This window comes from Electrophorus electricus, chromosome 10, assembly GCF_041902795.1.
Source record: "Electrophorus electricus isolate QZ-2024a chromosome 10, ASM4190279v1, whole genome shotgun sequence".
In the NCBI taxonomy this organism is placed as follows: domain Eukaryota; kingdom Metazoa; phylum Chordata; class Actinopteri; order Gymnotiformes; family Gymnotidae; genus Electrophorus; species Electrophorus electricus.
The window spans coordinates 31,167,948-31,191,964 of record NC_137506.1 but is presented as its reverse complement, the minus strand read 5'-3'; the positions used below and the strand labels follow the sequence as shown (position 1 = coordinate 31,191,964).

Below are 24,017 nucleotides of genomic sequence, written 5' to 3'. Positions count from 1 at the left end.
ACATCTGAGTGGAGAAGTTGCTCTATTTGGTTCATGTTTACATTTGTCAGCCCGGTGGCGTGAACGTGGCTCGCGGCTGTGGCCCACGTGTACCGTGCGCTATGGGCGGGTTCTGTCGATTTGGAAAGTGGTAAACTTTTTAGACTGGTACTGTGCAGATGCAAACCCGGTCCTCCGTTTTCGTCTTTACACACGCAACGTGTTTATACTATGAAGCAAGTTAACCATTAGTGGGAGTTACTTTTACTTCTCGTAGACGCCTTCTAAGATTAGTTTTTGCATTGTTCCTACTCACATGGTTAGTCACTTGTCATATGACTGATGAGACTGAAGGGAGTAAGTGGAGATTCGCGATCAGTTCTTAATTGTTTTGCCAAAATACAAGACATGGCCATGAACTTAATCCGATAAATAAAAAAGAAAACTGGTGAGACTCTACCGAATCCCTGGAACATGGGAAACCTGGACTTTTATGCCGTCGCTTGCTTGTTAGGTAAGTTAAATGCACTCTATGTAGCGAGATTTCCAAACCGTAGCACGTTGGGGGCTGGCTGTCCTCGGCATGGCCAATAAAATGAGAGCGTTTCCATTTCTTTACCTTTTGCGTTATTTCAGTAGTGCCGATTGTCTAAGTGATGGTATATTTGAAATGATGGCATGTGTCCCCCGCTGGTGGCAGGCCACATATGAGGAGAATGTTGCTCAGAGACTTGACAGCTCTAAAAAAACGGAGCGATTTAGTCATTAAATGGACCAGTTATAATTAACAATATTTATCAAAGGGAACGGGTCAGATGTGACGCAATTAAATATCTAAGTTTATATATTTAGTACTTTTGTTTATGTGTACGTTGTTAAACGTAAGGAAGAAATACTTCCTTAAATATAAGTAAATGTGTATTTCACAATTTCGAAGTTGCCTTCAAATTTTCCAGTGTATACAAGGGAACCATCCGAGATGGCAACCGCAACTTGTTGAAATCATATGACCAGTCTCTTAGAATAATTGCACGTCTGAATTAAAGGCAACATCCACTTCAGGAGAGCAGCCAAGCACATTCCACAAGTGATTACTCTTACAATACAGGCTCTGTTCGGTTGTGTGCTGACACACTGAACACCTCAAAAAAGTCGTTGTTCGGCCCTGTAAGGTCTCTGTTGGCTCAACCTACATTAAAAATATATTCAGTTCATTTCACTTTCGATTTTGTTGCCATGGTTATCGTGCAGGGTGTCGGCTCGTTGAGCGTCTTTGCACTGTCTGACTGATAATCTCGGCTTCTCGGTTGTTGCACTTGTAGATATGCAGTTTAGATTAGTTGTTTAGTTGGTAGAACAGTTAATTCCCAAATCTATACTGGTCTATGTAACCTTGTTGGGTTTGTAAAGAAATAAAACAAGCATTAATTTTACCACTGGATGAAACTGTCCACACTCGACTAGTAATCAGAAGGTTGCCAGTTCAGGTCCCACCACTGCCAAGTTGCCACTGTTGGGCGCCTGAGCAAGACCCTTAACCCTCAATTGCTCAAGGTGTATTCAGTCATAATTGTAAGTCACTTTGGATATAAGCATCAGCTAAATGCCATAAAATGCAGTGTGCAGTTATTGTTTACTGAATTGTTGTTTATTAGTCATGAAACACCATGTATATTTCTGTGTGTGTGTAGGACTAGTGAGGAGCCAAACGACTCTCACCCCTGCTCTGACAGCCACCACAGTCATTGAGAATGTCACCACCACCACCACCACTCCTAGCACCACCACTGCTCCTGACTGCTCCACCTTCAACACATCCACCTGTGCAGCTTGCGTTCCAGGCTCCTACTCCAACAACGGTGGGTAGTGTTGTCCCACGGTGGGAACGCCGAGCTACGGCAGTCGCTTGTCTTCAAAATGTTTGTATTTCGACTTCATTTACAGCGTTGGGCGGACACCCTCGTCCAAAGGGGATTACAGCAGTGCTTTAGTACAGTTCCTCATGTGAGCGTCAATGGGTCAGTGTCAAGAATACCCCAATTAGAATGGAAGAGAAGACAGTAAAAGATTTAAGGGAATATTTAAGTGCTTAGTGACTCAGTGAAGAGACAATTCTGCAGCCTAGGGACATTAACTCCACCCCCTGGGATTTCCAGGACAGAAGAGTCCTTATGCATGTCATCTTCTCTGGCTGTAGTAATCCTGAGCTGATCTTTATTTGCTTGTGTGGGGAAGCTTCAGATCAGTTTTTTCTTAGTCAGAAAAGGGTGCTAGTCTTATTACAGGCAGTCAATCTGACAACACAACAGTGAAATCGGAATTGAGAAAAAGGAAAGAGAAAAGAGGAGGAGGAGGAGAGAAGGGAGGGGTAGATTAAGCCTCAGAGGCCTCAGCTCAGAGCATATCACCTCCTGACCTTGGAGCCTCCTTCCACAGAGGCAGAGAGAGAGTCACACAGAGAGTCACGCTCAGAATAAACCCTGGGTATAAACCTGGAAGCCTACTGGGCATAGCTGTCATTTAGCGTATGTTAACTACTAAAGCTAGACAGTAATAAACGGTAATAAAACGTTATTAATATATTTGTTTCATTTGCAGTGTGCAAAACCGAGCGGTATTCTAAAAACACCAAGCTGTGCGTTTTAGTAAAAGCACAGACTACGTCACACTTTCTCTTTCTCCGTCAGGAACCTTGTTGTGCTCGTGCTGTCTGGAGGGAGGGATGTGTGTGTCTTCTGGGGCCTGTGTGCCTTGTTCTCTGGGCTTCCAACAGCCGCTGGCAGGCCAGCAGTCCTGCCGTCCCTGCTTGGCTGGCTTCTACAGCAGGTGAGTAACCACAGGCCATGCGTTTCAGCAGCAGGGCCGCCTGCAGGTTTAGTGCTATAAACCCGCTCAGCCGCATGGGAAGCCCTGCATGTCAGCTGTGTCCTCCCTCTACCTGTTGCTCCGCTCAGCCACGTGGGAAGCCCTGCATGTCAGCCGTGTCCTCCTGGGTCATACAGCAACCAAACCGGTTCTTCCTCCTGCCAGGCCTGTGCACCAGGTAGCTGCTGTGTTCTCTGCCAAACAATAAATATCTCTCTAATGGACTCATGAGATTTATAAGGTGATGACTAAAAGCTTGTGTTATTGTAGAATACTGCACATTTCTGATTGATGAAGAATGAAACTGTCAGACGGTCATGCGTGTTTTGTGGGGGGTTTTTTTGTAGGCTTTCATATGTCTGAGGAGAATGCCACCTTTTGTAATTCGTGTCCAGAAGGCACATACTGCAAGTAAGTTCTGACCTGAGCTGCGGTACTTTGCTGGACTTTTATAGATGCACGTCGAGACCTTCTGGGCTCCTTCACTTTTCATGACGGTAGGCGGCAATAGGTGACAGTGCTACAGCAGCATTGTTTATCCTGTTTCGCACTGTCACGTGCCCCTTACCCTGGGATCTATAAAACGCAAACCACCGTCAAGGTACTGCTTTTGATTCTTATTCATTTTCCTGTGTGCACCCAGATTTCCTCTTGTGGGATTAATAAAGTACAACTATCCGGCTGTATAACTATATTTGGCATTTTTTTAGTAGTCATTACGGTGATGCAGGACGTGTGTGTCATTACTGCATATCCAGCCACTGGTATTGAGTGTATTAAAGTGCCACGTGACATGATTTGTCTCTGCCTGTCCAACAGCTCCTCCAGGTGTGTTCACTGCCCACTCTGTCCTGCTGGATCAGAAGCACTGCAGGTCGGCACCACAGAGTGCTCCCCCTGTCGCCCAGGTAACCCGGAACTCCAGCCAATCGTATTCCATGTTACTAATGCGCTGTGGGGAATGTAGACACTCTCCAGACAAGTGTTATTAGAGAAGTGAGTCCTGCGGAAAGTGCATGTGGTTCAAGCACAGAATGCACTAGTGAAATTAATGAAGGGAACCAAATGTGAAAAGAGATGTTACATGGCTGTATCGAGGGCATCTTAAAAAGACCAGTTTTGGAGGTGGCGACTCCCAGAGGTGGCAGGGAACCTGGGAAGGAGCAACACTCAAAAAAGAGAAACATCTTTCTCTGGCCACACTGAATAGTGGATGTTAATATTAATATTGACATTTAGGCTCATTCGTGAATTGCAGCGTAATGCCATTTGGGCCACGGTCCCATGGAGGGTGTTGAACCTCTACGGGATGTTGGGTTTGAGAACGATTGAAATGAATAGTCTCAGTGTTGGTTCAAGACAGGATTAATGAACACGCAGCAATAAATCCCGAGAGGATTTCAAGGGGGAAGTGCATGCAGCTCTCTGGGGAGCCCACATAGTCCCAGCCACAGCGGAGGCTGTACCGCCAACACCGAAGGACTTGTGCGTTTCCACAGCAGAAAACGTGATCAGCGGTCACTAATCTGATATTTATAAGCAATGTGTGGAAAGTCTGGAAATCTATTTTGTGCTTTTAAATTTTCATTTGCCTATGTAGACACCATGATCTAAACCACTTAGAACTGTACCACTCGCTTTTATGTGGTGGTGCTTTCCTTTCTTGGTTTGCCTGTATGAATTGTTTTCTATCCTGAACATTTGTGTGTGTGTGTATGTGTGTGTGTGTGTGTGTGTGTGTGTGTGTGTGTCTGTTGGATAGGCATGCACAAGTCCTCCCTTCAGACAGTGTGTCAGATCTGCAGCAGCGGTTACTATCAGATTCACTGGGGCCAGGAGAACTGTGACCTTTGCCCTGAAAACCACTACTGCCCAGTACGTGATTAATACACACACACACACACACACACACACACATTGTTTCTTATATGTAGTCACAATGACCTGGCCCCTGACATCTAAAACAGGAATTCAGAGGTACTGCTGACATGCTAATGTAGTTAGACACAGGAGTGATGGTGGCATAGTTCATCTGGAAGTCTAACTGCATGTATGGCTGAGGCCAACCTTTTGTTCCTCTTCTGGTTCCAGAGTCCCAATGTGAGCCCCATCCAGTGCCCCAGTGATGCGTTCTGCCCAGAGGGCAGCACTGCGCCAGGGTACTGCATGGAGACCTTCTTCAAGAAGGTTGGGGACACGTGTAACTTTGCTCCTGTCACCATAGCTCTGCTGGTCATTGGAGGAGGGAGTACGAACTTTCTCATTAACGTCTTTCCCCAGAAAACTCCAGATTACAATAAAATAACTTTAATGACATACAACTGGATGCAACAGAATTAAGGTTTTATATGGTAGATTTTTTTTTTTTACACCTTGTATTGTTATGCCTTTGTGCTTCTCTTTCTCTGTGTCTGTCTGTCTGTGTGATTCATCTCGTCAGTAGTTCTCCTGATTGTCATCTTGCTGATTATGCGGAGGCGGAGGGATACGGATAACGAGCTGTTGGTCTCTCGCGCTCCTCTGCTGCGGAGGAATCAACCGGCTGGCCGTTTGTATGGCGTCCTGGGCAACGCAGAGCCTGTGTATGCAGGGTGGTGACGTGGCATGAGGTGACCCAACTCAAAACTCCACAAGGTCATGTGCTGAAAAGTTGGACTTCCTATGAAAGGGACAGGAAACACTTATTGGCTATTTGATATGTTCTTGGCTGCATTCTGTCTCTGAATGTGCACTCGGACAAGTCAGACTGTTGTATAATGCTGTTCTGTGTTTATGGTTCCAAAACTCTGATGGGAGTATTTCTTCTTTTTAACTAGTTCACTTTGGACTACAAATCTAATTGTTATTTTTGATCTGTTGACAGTAATCGTGAGTAAGGGGGGGGGGGGGAACTTTAGTGTTTTTCTTTAAGTATTGTTTTGTTTGAGTGTATTGTACAGGGAAATGGTACCAGTACTGGTCAAGATTGTTTATGCACTGACTCTGGCTGTCTTGTTTAGCTCATATTTATTCTCTGGTGCCACTCAGTTTTTATTACCTATGGTACTTACGGATCTGTGTGTTATGTGTAAGTGTTTATTCATAGAATTTTAAAAGTTTTTAAATGCACACTGGACAGTAGTTCTGGGCAGGGAATGGAAATGAATAAAATGCTTTGCACAACCTTCAACTGACTTCTTCTGAATTTGTATTGATTGTAAGTTATTTTGCTTAACAATGGCTCTATCCATGTTTTATCTATCATCCCACACGTAAGAGCAGCATGTTGTGTTTGCAATATTGGCCTCAATAGTGACACTACAGAAGGCTGAAGAATACAGTTGTGCACTTTTATCACAAATGATTTACTGAGAATTGAGAGCAATCTCAAATGTTCTGAGTGATTTTTCCTAAAAGTGTTGAATAAAGGAGCTGACATAAAAGCACGAAAGATACAGCACGTAACCTTTACTATTAGAAATCCGTTTTATTTTTATACAATTTAGGTCAGTGGCGAGTATATATATTATTTGGTTATTATGGTTTAATTTTCAGTTTAAACTAGACGTTTAAAGATTTCCCTTACTGCGACTTTCTTTGGTTTTGCTTTGCGTTGGGTTTGTACTCGCCGCGCGCCGTAGTGGAGTTCAAGGGTCGCCGTAACACTCCAAGATGGCGGCCACCTTGGCGAGCAGAGGGCTCTCAGGTAGCTGCTTTGACATTTGCGTTTAAAAAAAAATGTGCCACGTTATTTCTTAGTCATGTGCCCTTGTTGTCAGTGTGTTGTATTATCCAACTAGATTATCTAAGTTGTAAGTTGTAGTTTAGTAACGTTAGTTAGACAGCCCTGGCCACGCGTGTGTGTACTGCCACAGGTAAATACAGTTTACGCTGCTTCAGTTGTATATTCGTAAGGCACAATAATCATAAATGGGAACGAAATATCGCGACGCGCAGCGTTTTTAGGTGCGAGCCAGATCGCAAACAGTGTGTGTCTACGCGCACGGCCAGCTGCTAACAGCCTGCCGAACCTGCTCGTGTGTGCAGGCCTGCTGAGACCTCTGGCCGCGTGGGGACGGGACCGCTTCCTGCACGCGGCCAGAGTCGCGCCGCTGCCCGCGCGCTTCTCCACGCTTGTCCGCGGGCGGACGGACTTCAGCCCGCTCCCGCAGTTCCACGGGGCCGGGCAGCAGACGCTACTGCGCCGGTAACACACACACACACACACACACACACACAGAGCCATCAAAATCAGCGTGTGGTGCCGATAGACGCCTGTCATTATAGCCTAAGCTTAGTGTTTAGGTGCAAGACCCAACAGTAATCGCTTACATTAATCACAGAGTACGTGGCAACGCGTCCTGTAAGCACTACGCGGCTTATGATTCTCATAAAACTCCTGCCATTGGATGATGTTTCAGTAGTCGCTGGGATTAACACAGTTGGTTCTTGGTTCGTTCATTTGTCATCTCTCAACGCGCAGCGTCACTCCCCTCATACCATCAGTGAAGCTTGAGCCCACTAGAAACCTCACGTCCTGCAGTCTGAAGAAGGGCAAGAGGAAGACGTTGAGGTCTGTGGTGCAGCGGTTTCTCAGGCTGCACTGCGGCCTGTGGGTCAGGAGAAAGGTGAGGGGCGGCGCCTTCTTCACACTCGCTGCCTTTATTCAGCTGAATTCTTAACCACCGAAATACATTTGTACAGTATATCTTCTTCACTTTGTGAGGCACATTTCCTGTTTATTTTAAAATAAGGTTACATTTGACTGTTTTTTAATAGCAACTGTGTTCTTTGAACATATTTTAAACCAAATGTTTCTGCTTTTAGTTCAACCCAGACTTTTCACTGTCATTTTGCTTACACTGTCGAACATGAATTTGATATACTTACTACATGGTACATCCTGTGCAATTCAACTTGCTCTTCAGTGAACTTTTTCCCTGTCATATATATTTTTCAGGCAGGATACAAGAAGAAGCTTTGGAAGAAGTCAGCGGCCAGAAAAAAGCGCTTACGAGAGCACGTGTTCTGCAGTAAGACTCAATGCAAAAAACTAGACAAAATGACCACATCCTTTTGGAAAAGAAGAAACTGGTTTCTTAATGATCCTTACCAGAAGTACCATGATAGGGTTAACCTATAACCTGTAACCTATAACCTCTTAGCATATTACACCTGTACTGTTATATGAAGAAAATGCTTGTTCGTGACCTACTCTGTTGACAGTGACAACCTCCACGAACATTTGACCATTTCTGAATCTTGCTTTCTGCAACTGTAACTGGGGAAAAAAGAAAAAAAATTAAAACAAAGGCATGTGCATCCATCATGGACAGAGTCAATAAAATATATTAATAAAGTAAATTCATAAAATTCATAAAACATCTGTTTTCAGTTCTACCTAATACCTACTAAAATAGTAAATATAGTGTGACTGAAATGAAGTCAAAGGAGTCATGGATGGGTATTCTGTCTGCTTTTTAATAACTGAGGTAAACACACCATCAGATACATTTAAAAGGTTTCTGACAGATCAGTCCACTACTTTACAGCAGGTTCTTTTCCACATAAGGCTATTGTTTAAAAGCATGAGTATTACTCTGGCCTGCCAGATGTCAGCGCTACATTCTGAATTACACTTTTTTTTACAGGAGTGCTGTAAGCCATTCTGTTTGATCATGAAGAAAGCGAGGCTCTGTCACCCTTATAAAGTCCCAACCGCATTGGGCATGTCCACTCATTCTCTTATCCAATCACGTACAGGGAGCTTCAACGAACAGACTAATCAAAGTAAACAACACACTGATTAAAGTCAATAACAGGCATTAAAGGCACAGCCTCTGCTTTTAGCATTTACATTTGTGATAAAGTAGCACAGCTCTCGTGTTTCTAAGGCTATAGAACACACACTTATTCATAACAACCTGTTGCAGGCCTAACATTGAGACGAGTGTATGGAACAGATGCGTTTCTGCAGTTAGCCTGGTCTTTAGACTGGAAAGGTTGTGCCTTTAATAACTCGCTTACAAAAAACACATCACAGACAACATTTTTAAAGTGTAGCATCAGGTGAGACCAAATATGATTTCACACAATATGTAAACACATGTTCACATTTAGGAGAGTTGGGTGGAGTTTTTTGTGCATGGTTTGTATTTTTTCCATCTTTCCTTTTTTTTCTGTTGGTATATGAAGCCACAGCTGAGATGCAGACGCTGAGGTGCCTGTCTGGCCACGGCCACTGAAGCGGTCTGAAACACAAAGCCCTGAGCAGCCGTTGATGTTTGAATTCTCCCCTTTTCCACCTTGTTTTCATGGCATGTGTCTGGTCTTTCCCAATAATATTCACTGCCTTTAGTTCTGCCTTCCTTATTCTTCCAAAGTTAATAGTTTAAGTGTAAACACAGAGTAGCTGTGATAAGATCGAACTAACTGTCCCGGAAGACTGTTGTGTAGTTGGACCTAGCCATGCTGCTGAGAAAACATTCAGCTGTGTGCCTGCGATATGAAACGAACATTTGCTACCTGATATCTGAAAAACACATGAGGCTGAAATAAACCGTGTTGCCGTACACTCAACGGAACAGGTATGCCGTGACTCTTCTGAAGTCTTTAACGAGGAACAGCAGGGAACAGCCTTACCTTCAGAACACCTTAATCACTGTTGCTGTTTTCCGTATTAAGTACTAAGTAGTCATGGAGGATTGTACAGCTACACGTCTGGATGTAGACCTAACATGCTTTAATAAGGTACTGAGTTGTGATCAACTTGAGTTACTCTGTGAAGTACAGCAGCATGAGTGCACACGGTGATCTGACGGTTAAGGGACAAGTCTGTTCGGCTCCCACTTGCGGCTAAACCTGTCAGTGCTGCGGAAAGAAACTACGCTTAGTGAGTAACATACTAACACTGTTGCACTGTTTGCGAACCAACATGTATGTAACTACAACCACCACACAGCTCACGGCATGCCCAGTCAGGCTATAATATAGTACAGAAATGTTAATACGTGGTACCCCAGACACCAACAAGGAGGTGAAAAAGTAATCCGCTCATATCTCAAGTGAATTCATGCAATGGTCTAGAAAAGTGAACCGGGAATTCAAATACAAAGTGAAGAGTTAATCAGATTTAGTGTTTTTACTCTGTACACACACACCAATATATCAAAATATTTAAACAAGATCCTGAAAACAAGGTAATGTCATTTATTAAATGATATTACATAGGTCATCATTTCTAGTATGATTTGATCTTGTCTACAAACGAAAATTGACTAAAGAATGCTCTATAGAATATTAACGGGTTTCCCACTTTAAATTGATATTAAATTCTAGTGCATATGTGACACATCTTTTGTCTTTCTTTTGGGATGATCTTCAGTCATGTACCATCTCTGATTGGCATATTGTCTGAGAACAGCAGCTACGGGTGTTAGTAAGCTATATGTCTCTGTGGCGCAGTTGAAATGGGTTTTTTTTCTCCAGAGTCAGCTGAAAAGCAACAGCATTGCACATTGTCCTTTTTAAAATTGCATGAGAATATGCTTTATTATTATTATTATTATTATTGTTATTATTATTATCATCATCATCATCATCTTCACTATATAGTTTTTTGCTTCTTTATTTCTTTTGTTGTTGATTTAAAAGCCTGCACATAAAGATCACTCATCCTTTGCTATCAAACATTTGAATGTACTGATGCCCAACTCTGCGCGGAATCTTTGCTCTGAGGCCTTGCTACATCTCACCAGCCGCACCTCAAGTATCGGGTATTAGTGCACAAAAGTAAGCAATGAATTGTGGGCCGCCGCCCTGAGAGGAAGATGGCGGAGCCTCCGACTCTGCTCAGAGCAAGTGGGCCGAGATCCTCAGTGACCCTACCGGCTACGTCAGGATGCTGGAGTCGCATCCCAGACGACAACAACAGAGGAACATGCATGCTTCTCTCTCTGCTGCAGTGATCCGACTAAAATCATACACTCTCACGTTCCGTATATATGTACAACACACACAGACACACACAGACACACACAAGTTCAGTGTTGAAAAGAGTCTTCGAATGGTACTGCACACTCGCGTTACATCGGTAGACCCCCCCCCCCCTCCCCGCGAGTGTCAAAGGTCAGAAGCGAAAAGGTTTGCACATCGCTTTGGTTACCTCATTAGAGAACAAAGGCTGCGTTAAATATTTGATCTCTCGGCTGCGTCCCCTCTTGTCTTCCCCTCTCGGTCCCCTTCCTGTCCCTGTCCTCGTGTTGCAGCTAAGGCAGCTAAAGCAGTCTCGCAGCGTCCGCACAGTCACATGGCCTCGGGGTTCTGAGATAGGTGGTTCTTTGATCTGGATCTGGTGAGCGGCCTTAAGGCCCTATGAGGAGGCTGGGGGAGGGGTGAAGGGTCATGCAGGCAGATAAAGGACAAACGTAAGAAAAAAAAACAAACAAACACAAGATCAAGAACAATGACATTAGGACCACTGCAAAACCGAGAGGTTGTACACGCTGTACACGCGGTCACGCGTTTGCAAGCATTTCCACCCTCTGAGATCAGGCACCTGCAGGTCTGCGTCGGCTGAATCTACAGCAAGACAAAGACGTTAGATGAGCTGAGAGTTAGTGACGAACGTAGGACAAAACAAGAGCAAATGTTTAGGATCATGCTGGTTGCCGCTGGAGGCCCCATCACATACACGGAACACGTGTCATTGTGAAAGTCTGTTCTTAAAAGTTCGTAAAGCAATAGGAGATTAACATCTGTGACAAACAGCAGCTCCTGTAACAAAATACACAGTCCTGCATCCCTAGAAGCTGAGAGCTGAGTCTCTAAGCATGGAGTATAAATTTATAATAAGGCCCATTGCTCACTACCATTGTGGTGCGAGGAGTCTGAGTGCACTTTAGGGCACAATACACCAAATCCTTACTGGATAATGTCTGATAAAATGCCCAGATCATTCTGAATTCCCATGAGGGCAAAGACCAGGGATTTTACAAAACCACGTCTTTCAAAGGCTGAGCATTCTCAAGCAGCCCAGTCAAACCTCCACCACACAGCGCAGTCTCTGACCGGGCATCCCTGCTGGATTAGTGATTTAGTGTATTTGTCATAACAGGTCAATAGCAACCGACCACAGCCAGGTACATCATCAGCCAGTCATCTAAAAGAAGTGGCTACCTCCGGGGCACGCCTCTTAATCAGTCTCATCTGGGCTGTGTCGGCCGGGACGCCCACCTCCGTCCCACTGACCTCCGGCACCTCTGGGGCCAAAGGTGTAGGGCACGTGGGGTCAACCTGGAAGGACTCAGGGGTTGTGGGAGGCTGGCACTGGATGGTGAGGAGCGGCAGTGGGGTAGGAGCAGGTTTAGGAGCCAGTGAGGGTGGAGGCTCCGATCCCAACACTTCAAACTCAGTCACGTCAAACTGCTGGCCTGCACCATGACAAAAGGGGCATCAGAACATGACGTGTGCATCCTCTGCACATTTTCCGAGCTGATATGAAGTCTGCACAGCTTTCTTCTGCCTGATTCTCCCTTCATTGTTTGACAGTATAACCCACACATTTGAACTGAATGAGCACCACGTTAGAGCGATAGGAGAGAGAACTAACCCTACCTCCCACTCAGGGAGCAGGGCCAACGGAGCCATCTTCAGCTTCCAGACCCGGATGCCTTTGGCATCGGTAGGTTTCAAATTTGGTTCCGGCATGAAGATGAAACCCTCTCACCCTCTAGTATGACCCCTTTACACTGAAAACTAGAACAAACTAAAGAAATGCATCGATCGCCTCTTTAAAAATGCAGTTACATTTATTCATTTGGCAGGTGCTTTATCAGGACTTACAACTTACAAGTTAAGCAACTTACAACTGAGGCAGATGATTTTGATACAGGTGGCATCATAGCATGCCAGGTGTCCAGTAACTGATCACACACAAATTCAAGATGGTTACGAATACAAGTACAATTCAGGGGTCGGGCTTAAGAACAGGCAGTCAAAAAGATACGCAACTATTAAATCAAAATTCACAAAAGCAGGCTTGGTGTAAATAGTTCCAACTTGGAATAATGCAGATCAACTGTTTGGTATAAAAGGGATCTGACATGAATTGAAAAGGGTATTGTGGCCAGAGACGTCACCACACGTTCCTGTTGGAGAATTATGCAGTTTAATCAGTGATTTAGCAGGTCTCTGGTAAGGAAGACTATGACAGAGCTTTATAAGGTCTGCTTCTGGTGCCTCTTTAGCTAACATATACCGGGTAGAAGAGGGATTGAGTTTTTGGGCGGGAGATGTTTCATGAAAAGCACACTTCCACATTTAAACTTTAACACCCCAATGCACAAAAAAATATTCCCAGATGTACAACCAAAATGGCATTCATTAAAGTTTAAAATAAATATGAACGTTAAACACAAGTAAATACACGTCTGTATATTTGGAAATCAGTGAGATTTTCCGATGTCGAACCCTCGAAATTAAAATTTGTTCATTGAACTGACAAATGGTAGCAAAAGAGGACAGAGAGGTTCCTGACTCAGGGCGCAAAGTCCACATGATTTACAGATTAATGTTTTTCTGCTGTTCCCTCTGTAGGGTCATATAAGCTTGGAGAGGAACTACATTTAAAATGTATTTGAACCTCAGCTGTAGTACGTCCCATGTGATGAAAAAATATTCCAGTCATTAAAATGTAACATTACCTTCTAAAGTCTAAAAATGACAAATTTAATAAATACAGCATCAAAACACAGAAAAAAGGGAATCTCTCATCTCCTCCCTAAAATACCAGATGTCTGACAAACTGCATCTTTCAACCGTTTTGCACTGGGTATGAAATACAACTCTGCCCTTATATTGTTGACATATACATGACAAGTAAGTGTCAATAAATGGGAATATACAAAGTTTATATAAAGCACTCTCTGTGCTATGATTTATGCTGGTTTAGTGCTCCTAATTATTTCACTCCCTTTTAAAATATCAATTTCTAGCCAGTAGAGGAGAAGCAGCAAAGACCTGTCTGGTGCACTTACCCTTGCTGTAGCCTGTCTCTGATTTGTTGCGCATCACGGCCCGTGTTCTGTGCTGGCCGGACGCTGGCTGGGTGGTGATAGAAGAAGTGCTTTTTGGCTCATCTTCTGTCTGGAAGGAGGACAAGTCTTGCATGCTGAAACTCCGCAGGCGATCCGACAGCACACCCTGGCCCTGGGACATAGGGAATTCTGCTTTAAACCTGCTTTTGTTTGTTTGTTTTCTCAGAATTTAATTTTGGTTTAATCCCCCAGGGCGCTCTCTTCTATATCATATCATTCAAGTGATTTCTGTATGATTTAGCCACTGTAGCTAGAGGGAAATACCTGCTACATTTTGTAGTTTAACCTAACAGTCACTGTTTTTTTTTTGTTTGTTTTTTTATTTACAGTCAAAAACAACAATTGTCTCACAGTCTCACTTTCCGACTGCTGTGTATTTCATTGCACAAATGTCTGATTGGCTCTAACATTTCACTGCACAAACAGCAGTTTAGTTTGGAACCTGATCCCTAAGATGAGGGGTCCTCTTTACATCCCAGTACATTTTACAATGAATAGTTATTTATTAATGCAACCAGTAAATTAATAAACCATCGTAAACTGACTTGAGCATTTGATTTTGCAACCAAAAATTAAGTGGAGAAAGAACTTCACATCTGATTTTCTCTATGGGCATCTCACTGCAGTTCATCCACAGGAGTTGTCTGATTTAGCACAGGCACCTTGGCGGCCGCCATGACGGCAGCGGTAGCGGCCACGTTCAGGCCCTTCCTTCCAAAGTGCACCAGAGTGTCGTAACTTTTGTCCTTCGCTTGAGACAGGTACTCATCGATGTCCTGGAAACATCAAGCCAGAATCAAATCATTGATCTATCCAATCAATTAAGAGGTAGGCAGTTAAAAACCAGTACTTTAAATTCGAGATAAATGCAATTTGGCATTCACTGGTGCTTCCGCCAATAAAGACAATTTTCCCACCAAAAGAAATTTCCTCAAAATCATAACCAATGTTTTTTTTTTTCTTCAAATAATCTTTCAATTTCTGCCTATCGTATACCTGAAAAATATCCTGTCTCTTAAATAAGAAAGAGGAAGAGCCTGGAAAAACAACAGCATTCCGTCCTTTTGATGTATGTCAACCCGCAGAGCATCATGGATACACACTATAGGAAACAGGGTCAAAACAAACTTTCCACAGGATGCTGTGTGAAAGAACCCCTTTCTTCACTGCCCACAAAAACGTCGGTTTTATACAATACCTCAGTAGCAGTGCAGATGCAACGACTTCGAAAGGTTAACGTGTCTGAAAATCTCTGAGCACCTTCTGGCTTTGTGATGATGTGTTTTGTAGGGTTCGAAATGAAACACAGTAAGAGGAAAGACAATATGTTAAGAGTGAGCAGATAACAAAGAGTGTACCTTTTCTTTAGACGACAATGTGGGGTGGACAAATTTCCTATACAGTACGCTAGATCCCTTTGTGTAAGGCGAAAGCAGCCACACCACGAAGGCGATTTTGAGCTCGTAGTAGAATGGAAGCCTTCAAAACACACCAGAGGTGATTCAGTGCCTCAGGCACCGTGATGCTTGACCAACAGACCTGATTCATAACATGTGGTCACGGGGGAACCACCAATGGCCAAGGAGCAGACAAACGTTACACTTACCAGCACAGAAATATGTCTGTTATCACTTCGGCAGTAGTGAACAGTGCAAATATTATCCAATACATCATCCATTTTACCTGTTAAAAAAAAGGGACAATTCTGAAATATGTAATATGGAGGTGCTGACAAGATGGCGTGAACAAACCAGTGTTCTGGGTCTCAGTGTAGAAGGTACACTGGCTCCCATGGCAGAGAAAGCCAGAAACGTCACTTGTGTTCATACTTACATATTCTCTCACATCTTTTGATTTAACAGCTTTGTATGAGGAGTATGCAGGGTACAGGGTCCCAAATATGAGCCTGTTGAACACAGAGCAAAGTCGACAAGAGTCAGTTCCACCAAAAAAGATTAAAGGTCTTTGCAATATTGAATGATTATATAGTCTAATACTGAAGTTTGTGTTTAATGGGCTAGTTGTAATAATCCCCTTCATCGTTTGTCAGGTTCTGACCACAGGACCAGCGTTGGATGGATATAACTCCGACCCTAGCAGTATCAGTGACAGATGCACACACTGCAATGGCCGATAAGCGCAGAGCAGCTCCACACACCCGCGTACATGTCGCTACCATGGCATTGCTAGCGCTGTGTGGAGAACGGGCTGCCAAGCAAACACTATCCGGTCAGCAGCTGTCAGAAATGTGCGTGCTTGCAGACAGGCTACGCCTTATAATTTATAAAAAGCACATATAAAGCACGTGTATAAGGTGGCCAGCGAAAGTAGGTGTAATTTGTCCAAAGCTTGCACCGCACAAAACAGGCAGCCATGGAGCATCTAAGATGAGGGAATTAGTTGCTTTTGTAGCCTGGTCTCTGTTGTTCGAAACTTGTGCTTGTAGTCTGCAGGTCAAACAGGTGTGCGTGACCCTGATTATTGTCGAGGTTTAAATTCTAGCTACGTGCTTGACCAAAATAGCTCAAACAACTGAATGATCATAATTCGCGTCCGTGCTGCAAACAACCCAAGTAATATGAAACGGTCAGCTCGCGCCCTGAAACGAACAGATGGGGGAAACCCGAACGTGCCAGATCCCAGGACCTAACCCGCGCCCTCGCTCGCTCTCCTGACGGGCGAACTGCTCGGTAGCAGCCGCGCGTCTGACCTGCACACGCGGCGACACCGAAACGCAAAGCGCCCAAATGCACCCGCATGATCACTGGCATTCCGTCAACCTTCTCCGTTTTACTTCACGGCCATATGAGGCGGGCTAAACCGAATGCCACGGTATGTAACCTATAATTAGAACCCCAGAATCTCTTGTGTCCTGTAAAGTGTAGTTTATGCAAATTAATCGAATATTGTAATCTAAATTTAACTGAATCGTTATTTCGAGGTTTCAAATACACATTATGAGAGTGAATAAGTTTCAAGTCATTATTACTAGGCTAATGAAAATCATTGCCGCTTGTCTATGGGCTGTAAAGGAGAACCTGGAGTATAAGCATCGTATAAATAAATGTATAAAACTGTAAATGCATAAATAAATGCATTTATGAAGCAGTAGACAGCTTTTGTTTTCATCATGGCTATTGCAAGCCCCCAGAAACCCGTTCTTGAGTCGGCTGTTTTCTGCGTTAAGTCACCAGTGACAGGCCTGCTGTGGTCCACTATTTCGAGAGACACCAATTTTAGGAGGCGTCTTGCGAAACTGTTATTAACAGGTTTAAGACGTATATACCAGCGATGAACAAACCGCACAGTTTCTAAACTGAACACTCGAATCAAATCCAGTAATCCAGCACTACGGGCATAATCTGGCACATCGCGTCACTCGCCTTTGTCTGGCTCTTATTCCTAGCACTAGATTTCATAAAACACACAGTCCAAAACCGGTTACTAAGGGACTGGTGCATTTTGTGGCAATATTCATTATATAATACCTAGCCTGTATCAGAAGCTAATAAAAACCTTGATATAAGAATAAAATCCCGGTTGTCCTCTTTTTTTTTAAAATAAAAACGCCATGACTTGCAAATGATTCTGTTATGTATAGAACTAAAAGGTAAGCTAAATGCAACGTCCTAAAAAACCGGACACCTTGAGGTACAGAGGAAAAGGCAAATAGTAACATATCTACGGAAAGAATAAAAACCCAATCCATTGTAGCGGAAAAAACCCAATTAATTCCAAGACGATAACAAAAGACTTACACCACAAGCCTAGATATAATCCAGGATACCATTGCGCTATGAATCCAGGAGAGCTCGTTGTCAACAGGGAGGAGTTTCCTTCGCGATTGCTGGCAGCTCCCATTTGACAGGCGTCGAGGCGCAGGCGTCGAGGCGCAGGCGTCACACACATATGCTCTGATCCACAAAGTACAGTTTGGAGAAATGACAAAACGAACAACAAAAAAAGTGAACTGTTGCAGTTCTTGTTCATCGAAGGTTTGAGGTTTATGCGCCTTATTAAACCTAATAAAACAACACTCAAGCACATATTGGTCTAGCGTCCCCCACCCCACTGCACTGGCTGCAAGGGAGGTGTTTTTTTTGTTTTTTTATATCCCTTGTTACTGTTGAAACCAACACCCTCCTTTCAAAACACTACATACTACAGGAAATCGCAATACATTTTACAGCTAGAATGTATCAGTAAAGTATAACAGTTAGACTATGAATATGAAGGAGCAGTCTGAGCCGAATATTGCAGATATTAGATCTAAACATGTGCGTGTACAAATCCAAAAATGAAGCCATGCACCAATGAATAAACATTAAAAACAACCCCCAATGGATGTGACCAACCTAGATATCCACAGTGAACGGATAGCTCTGGTTACCACACAGATTACATGAGAGTGGTACAATAATCCTGTGACTCACATGAACATAATACTGAGAAAGTCCCCAGAGGCACAGATACGATACTAAAATCCCATAGTACCCAACTGTAAGAGCGAACCAACATGAACAGGAAAAAGGTTAAGAGCATGGACCTATATACATTTATTTCCACTCTAATTGATTTATTCAAGTCCCTAATGTGTTAGCAATAGAATACAATTTCTTTAGAAATATGACTCATATATTAAACTCCACCAATTTGTTCTTAGGTTTATTTATTAACCTTCCCCATGATGTACCCACATACTAAACTAATATATGCAAAGAGTACATTTTTCTTTAAAGGACTGAAATTATGCAAATCTCTGACCCCATTAAGGACTTTAAAAATAATTTCATTATGAACCTTAAGTAAAGATCAATGATACTATAGTTGCATAAAATTCATGCAGTTGGCAGAAACTCTACTGTCCACAGCAAGCTGTAAAATAAGACAACCCATCCTAATAAAAGAATGAACAAAAATCTTTCACCTTCATTTACGCTTGAAAGCCATCAAACTTGAAACTGAAATGAAGGGACTGACTCGTACCAATGAGCTAAAGTTTCACGTTATGTGTTTTATAAAGACCAATAAAAAGGTCCCAAATGCATTGTCGCACACTGTACAGTATGTGTTTAAACCAGTGTGCTTAGTTACAGATATGCAAAGAACAATTAGGAACCACTGCTATACAATCTCTCAAAACATTCACCACTAGTGTTTTACAAAGCAACCGTCTTGGAATTAAAAACAGAACAAAAGACAATAGTTTCAAGACCGGAAGCAGAAACAGGTATACACACAGGTTCCATTGTAATTATAAAACATGGAACTGTAGCTCAGGCTCCATATCCATTAAAATTTCATCTCTCATAGAATGAAGTTAGTCATTTGTTATACCAGGCACTAGGGGGCGTTTCACAACATTTCTTACAGTCCCTCTCCTAACAGCGATTCAGCCAAAATTTGAAAGTTACATGAATCACTGTAATGTCACCATTTAGAATGAAAGTCCAACTGTTTTGATGACACTGACAAATTAAAGGTTTGCAGAGAGTTAATCAGTTAATCAGCCAGTGTTGTAGATCATTACATTTCATACACTGTTAGATTCAGTAGTGTTTTTTCTGAACTTTTACTACATGCTACATTTTGGATGTGAATTCTTTATCCTTTTTATCCTAAACAGTTGCATCTTACCCTTTCTGGGAGTCTTAGTTTCACATTCTCATAAATTGTCACTTGTTGAATGGACATTGGTTTCTCTGGCACACCATACTGCAAACCCAATCTATATTAGGACATCTCACACTTTTGTTTGGCTTTTGGACAGTTCTTAAATGTAAGTAAATTTGAATAAGTACTTAATAAAATGCAATAACAGCTGCAAAAGTACAGATAAATTCAGATGGAGTTAGTAGCAGTCTCCCACACTCAAGTGCTTTATAAATCTCAGCTCTGGAGAAGCAGTCATGTGAAAGCTAAACAATTACCATGACACGAAAGCTTTCAATACCTTCAGCAATTCTGCGGCAGATCAGTGAACCAGTTACATACCAAGAGGTCTTTACTTATAAAATTCACTTAAGTACACTTACCCATATCCATATATTTACAAGATTTGCACATAGTAGGTGTCATGAATTTCTCCTGCTCAATAAAGCCAAAATTCAACTGGTAAAAGAGAAGCAGCAAATGCTTCCATAAATAAGGCTTGAGAAATCACAAGTACAGAAGGAAAAGGACCAGCAAGACCAGAAAGATGACTGTGCTGGAAAGCAGATTCCTGGTCTTGTCGCACAGCTACAGCCAGAGAATCAGCATCATCTATGCTACTGTTTAACGGAGAACTTGCCGACGTGTTGATTAAATACTTTCTGAAAACAAATAGACTGAAAACCATGCGCCTGTAAGTAAACACTTCAGAACATGTGACATTACTGTTCATTTGACCCCACAATGAGCCAAAGTGCTCCACTTCAAAGCTAAACACACTTTAAAAAAAAAACAGCTGTCAGTACATGAATCCAAAAGAAACTGTCTGATTATAGTCTTGCTCTTGTGGTCTTTTTTTTTTTGTGTGTGTGTAAAATTATGACGCCAATCCATACAGGAACATACAGAATAAACCAAAGCATAGAAGAATAACCTATTCAGTACAAATGAAATGAGGCTTTTGTCTTTAGGTAGCTGAGGTCCTTTAGCTCCTTAAGGCTGCTAGCCTGGACTGCATTTCCTCGATGTCTTCCTCCTCATCCTCGGAGGCGGCTGTAGCTCCTGCTGGCTCTGGCTCAGGAAGCGCATCTGTAACTTTGCTGGGAGCTTTGCCAAGGGCACCTAAAATTAACCAAAAAAAATCCCCCCAAAAACAAAAACAAATTCCCTTTGCATCATATTGATGGGCAAGCTGAGATGATATATTAAATGCAGGTATGAGTGGTTTAAATATCAGGTGTGTGAGAAGCACATTTGTTTTATGCAAGAAACAGCACCCATAAAAAGCCTGAACAACAACAACAAAAAAGTATGTGTTTTGACACATATAAGGAGAACTCTGCGCCCAGAAAGTCAGCTTCCTTACCAGCCGTGATCTCGAACAGAATCCTATCCACCTCGGCCTCTGCTGCTTCCTCCATCTCCTCGCCGTCTTCCGCGTTCTCAAACACGTCTTCCAGCATCTCTTCTATGATCCCAGCCTAGACAACAGCAAACACGGACTACGTCAGACATGATGAAATCTTGACAAGCCTTAAACTGATTTTCCTTCCACAGAGACTGAAGTATTAAGAGTGTGAGGTCTCTGTTAGGGTAGAGAAGTGTGTTATGAAGTCTTGGTCAGAGTTTCAGACCTTCATCATCTCCTTTGAAAGCTCCATCATTGTAGCCTGGATCTCTGGGACTTTAACCAAACTCTGCATGGCCTTCATGACCTCTGTGCTCTTCTGCAACGCTCCAGCTACCCTTAAAACAGCTACCAGGACAAAGAAAATCAAAACAAAGGGTCTGATCATTATAAGGGCTCAGCTTGCTATTCAAAGTCACATTTATAGCTGAAAATTTGAAATCTGAAAGATACAAATTGGTTGATGGATGGATGGATCTTTATTGATCCAGATACTTTACACTGCAGCTTATACTATTAACATCTATTATTACATGACAAAATCTAGAATCTTAGTGAAGTCAAGGATAAAACGTACAATGCCTCCATACTCACATAACTGATTCTTCATACTGAGAAGCACAGAGTTCATTTGGGCTTTGGAGGCATAAAGCTTACTGACAGCCTTCTTTGACTGAATCATCTCTTTGGCAAGAATGAGGCACACATCCTTTTGTCCCTTCTTCGCTGCATCCTTAATTGATCTCTTCACCTTCTCCTCCTCTCTCTGGATGTCTGCGAATTGTATGCATGTATAAATGTTAGGTATCTCAATTTTAGACAACTTCAGATTGTAGTTTCATTTTAGAATGCTGCCAAAAATTGTTCAGAATAGTTACTATAAACACGAAACGATTTGGCGTTTGGGTATGAATCAACAAACACTACCCATGTGAGGTGTTTATTTAAATACTCACCGCGGATTTGCCTGTCAATCACGCGCATTTCCTTACGTATTTTTATTGACCATTCGTTGATCTATAGACACAAATAACCAATCGATTGTTCTTAGCGCTACAGTCCTTTAACCTGACGGCCAAACGAGACCTTATAACACGTCAACCTATGAGCGTTACTGCATCGTGTCCATTAGCTAGACAGTTAGAGAGTTACAGAATCATATCTGAGGGTGTACGCCATGCCAAGCTACACAAAGTTAAAAAATGATAAAAGACTATTATTATAAAAAGCTGTGTAAAAAGGTAGGGAGTGTCACTTATCTAGCCAAGCTGTCTAAAGTTACCTATCCAGGTTAGCCAGCTAGCCTAGCAACGTTAGCAAAGACACTGGAGAAACAACATTGATCGGGCTTCGTATTGTAGACATCTGCATATACCGCACAGGCTCTATGTCAAAACACGGGTGACATGTCCACTCACCAGGTCTTTAGGTGGTTTTTCTTGTGTTTTTCCGAAAAGCCCCATTCTGACACCTTCGGTGTAGGCAGCTAGTTAAACGGCGAGCTAGCAAAACATTACGAGGCTATAGCCACTTCCGCATTTCAGAGCGCTTAGGCCACATTCGTGAAATCATTTACAGCTGGTTTGTACGAACTTCTTCATTTATTTGATGCTGTTCCAAAATAAAAGTCTTTTTATGGCGCAGTGTGAGTTAGCGCAAACTTCAACCTCATTGATTTTGAAAAGATGAAAAGATCTTTCAGATCGCTATTCATTGCGACCAATAACTTAACTGAATAATGCTGTCCAAGCACTACGAATAAAACACTATTTCATGGGTGAAATCGCTTTGGTCCTCCCCAGTAGCCTCAGTGAGGACAAATAACAAATATTCTTCATACTTCTCCTTTCACCACTGCATCCATCAGGGAGGCCCCTTGATCCCTCGTCTCTTCGTTATAAGAACTGCACTCAGACTTAATCCCCCCAACTGCTGGAATAATTACACATGGTGTAGAAAACAAATTATGCTTTTTTGCAGATGATCTGATACTCTATAGCTGTTTCCAATATTTAGGATTATGCTAATTCATCTTTTTCCCTATTTCACTCAAATCTTACTAAAAGCAAAATAGTTCCCTTAAATGCAGCAACTGACTATTCACTTAGTTAGCATGTCAAATGTCCTGGATAAATTCTTGTCTTCACCATATACCATGAAGGGTTTAATTTGTGGTAGCTCAGTGGTTAAGGTACTTGATTTGTATTTGGAAGGTTGCTGGTTCAAGTTGCCACTGTTGGGCCCCTGATCAATTACTCAATTTGTACTCAGTAATAATGGTATGTTGCTTTGGATAAAAGTGTCAGCTAAATGCTGTAAATGTAATTTCTATTCCTTACTTTTCCAAAAAGGACTTATTAAATTCTCCCTCCATGGACAGTCTTAAAAAGCTATGGAGAGAAGCACACTGGAGACAATCCCAGTTTAACTGTACGAAAAAACCTGAGTGTCAGTGCATTTTTCTTCTACTTGTGCTAGACATAGATTAATTCATTGTAGAATCTTGCATCATACACACATGACAAAGCTTAGACTTTCTAAAATATAAGAAGATATAGAACTGATCTGTGATCAGTGTCAAATGGCCTCAGCATCATTAATTCATAGGTTCTGGCAATGTCCTTTATTATGTAATTACTGGTTGGATATTTTTGGTACAACTTCAGATATAGTTCTGACACATATTAATCCAGCTCCAATTATTGTTGATTTTGGTATCCTACTTGAACACATTTTTTTCCCCCTAGATTTAAATGTATTGATTTTGTAACTCTTCTAGCTAGACAGCCAGTTCCTCCCAGACATAATGTTTTTATTAGAATCATATTTACACATAAATCTTGAAAAATCAGATAAACATTAAATGGTTCCACTAGTGCCTTTAATAAGACATGGGACCATTTTCCAACAATCCCAACATAATTCACACACTTATAGTATACCAATGCCATAGAAGGTACCAAATTTGTTGTATCATATTATTAGTACTTTTAGTTAGGGTTTATTTTGTTTTCCTCCATTTTCATTTAAGTATTAAT

At 42.3% G+C, this 24,017-nt stretch overlaps 4 protein-coding genes across 8 annotated transcripts; 2 read left to right on the top strand and 2 right to left on the bottom strand.

Annotated features, from left to right (window-relative positions):
* The first annotated feature begins 141 nt into the window (after positions 1-141).
* si:dkey-21a6.5 (uncharacterized) lies at positions 142-6,013 on the top strand. Its single transcript, XM_027019588.3, has 9 exons — positions 142-493; positions 1,671-1,838; positions 2,667-2,805; positions 2,934-3,022; positions 3,192-3,255; positions 3,664-3,752; positions 4,607-4,719; positions 4,936-5,092; positions 5,285-6,013. The coding sequence occupies exons 1-9, from the start codon at positions 454-456 to the stop codon at positions 5,440-5,442; spliced, it is 1,017 nt and encodes a 338-aa protein (XP_026875389.1). The 5' UTR covers positions 142-453; the 3' UTR covers positions 5,443-6,013.
* Positions 6,014-6,439: 426 nt separating this feature from the next.
* On the top strand, positions 6,440-8,205 carry mrpl35 (mitochondrial ribosomal protein L35). Its single transcript, XM_027019606.3, has 4 exons — positions 6,440-6,529; positions 6,871-7,030; positions 7,307-7,451; positions 7,784-8,205. The coding sequence occupies exons 1-4, from the start codon at positions 6,496-6,498 to the stop codon at positions 7,964-7,966; spliced, it is 522 nt and encodes a 173-aa protein (XP_026875407.2). The 5' UTR covers positions 6,440-6,495; the 3' UTR covers positions 7,967-8,205.
* Positions 8,206-10,009: 1,804 nt separating this feature from the next.
* reep1 (receptor accessory protein 1) lies at positions 10,010-18,981 on the bottom strand. 5 transcript variants are annotated; one of them, XR_014125538.1, is made up of 9 exons: positions 17,678-17,833; positions 15,753-15,825; positions 15,526-15,602; positions 15,278-15,398; positions 14,582-14,695; positions 13,860-14,031; positions 12,001-12,254; positions 10,711-11,205; positions 10,010-10,317 (listed from the first exon to the last, which is right to left on the bottom strand). XR_014125538.1 is itself a non-coding variant. In XM_081721464.1 (9 exons), exons 2-9 carry the CDS (start codon positions 17,707-17,709, stop codon positions 11,128-11,130), a joined length of 921 nt encoding a protein of 306 aa, XP_081577590.1. In that variant the 5' UTR covers positions 17,710-17,833; positions 18,847-18,981; the 3' UTR covers positions 10,010-11,127. The 5 variants fall into 5 exon arrangements, 4 of the variants coding, with proteins under 4 accessions (XP_081577590.1, XP_035388687.1, XP_081577591.1 ...); XM_081721464.1 differs by adding an exon at positions 18,847-18,981 and having other exon boundaries at positions 10,010-11,205; XM_035532794.2 differs by lacking the exon at positions 12,001-12,254 and having other exon boundaries at positions 10,010-11,205.
* Positions 18,914-22,556, bottom strand: chmp3 (charged multivesicular body protein 3). Its single transcript, XM_027019620.3, has 6 exons — positions 22,398-22,556; positions 21,936-21,996; positions 21,574-21,753; positions 21,206-21,327; positions 20,938-21,052; positions 18,914-20,693 (listed from the first exon to the last, which is right to left on the bottom strand). Exons 1-6 carry the CDS (start codon positions 22,440-22,442, stop codon positions 20,557-20,559), a joined length of 660 nt encoding a protein of 219 aa, XP_026875421.1. The 5' UTR covers positions 22,443-22,556; the 3' UTR covers positions 18,914-20,556.
* Positions 22,557-24,017: the final 1,461 nt, after the last annotated feature.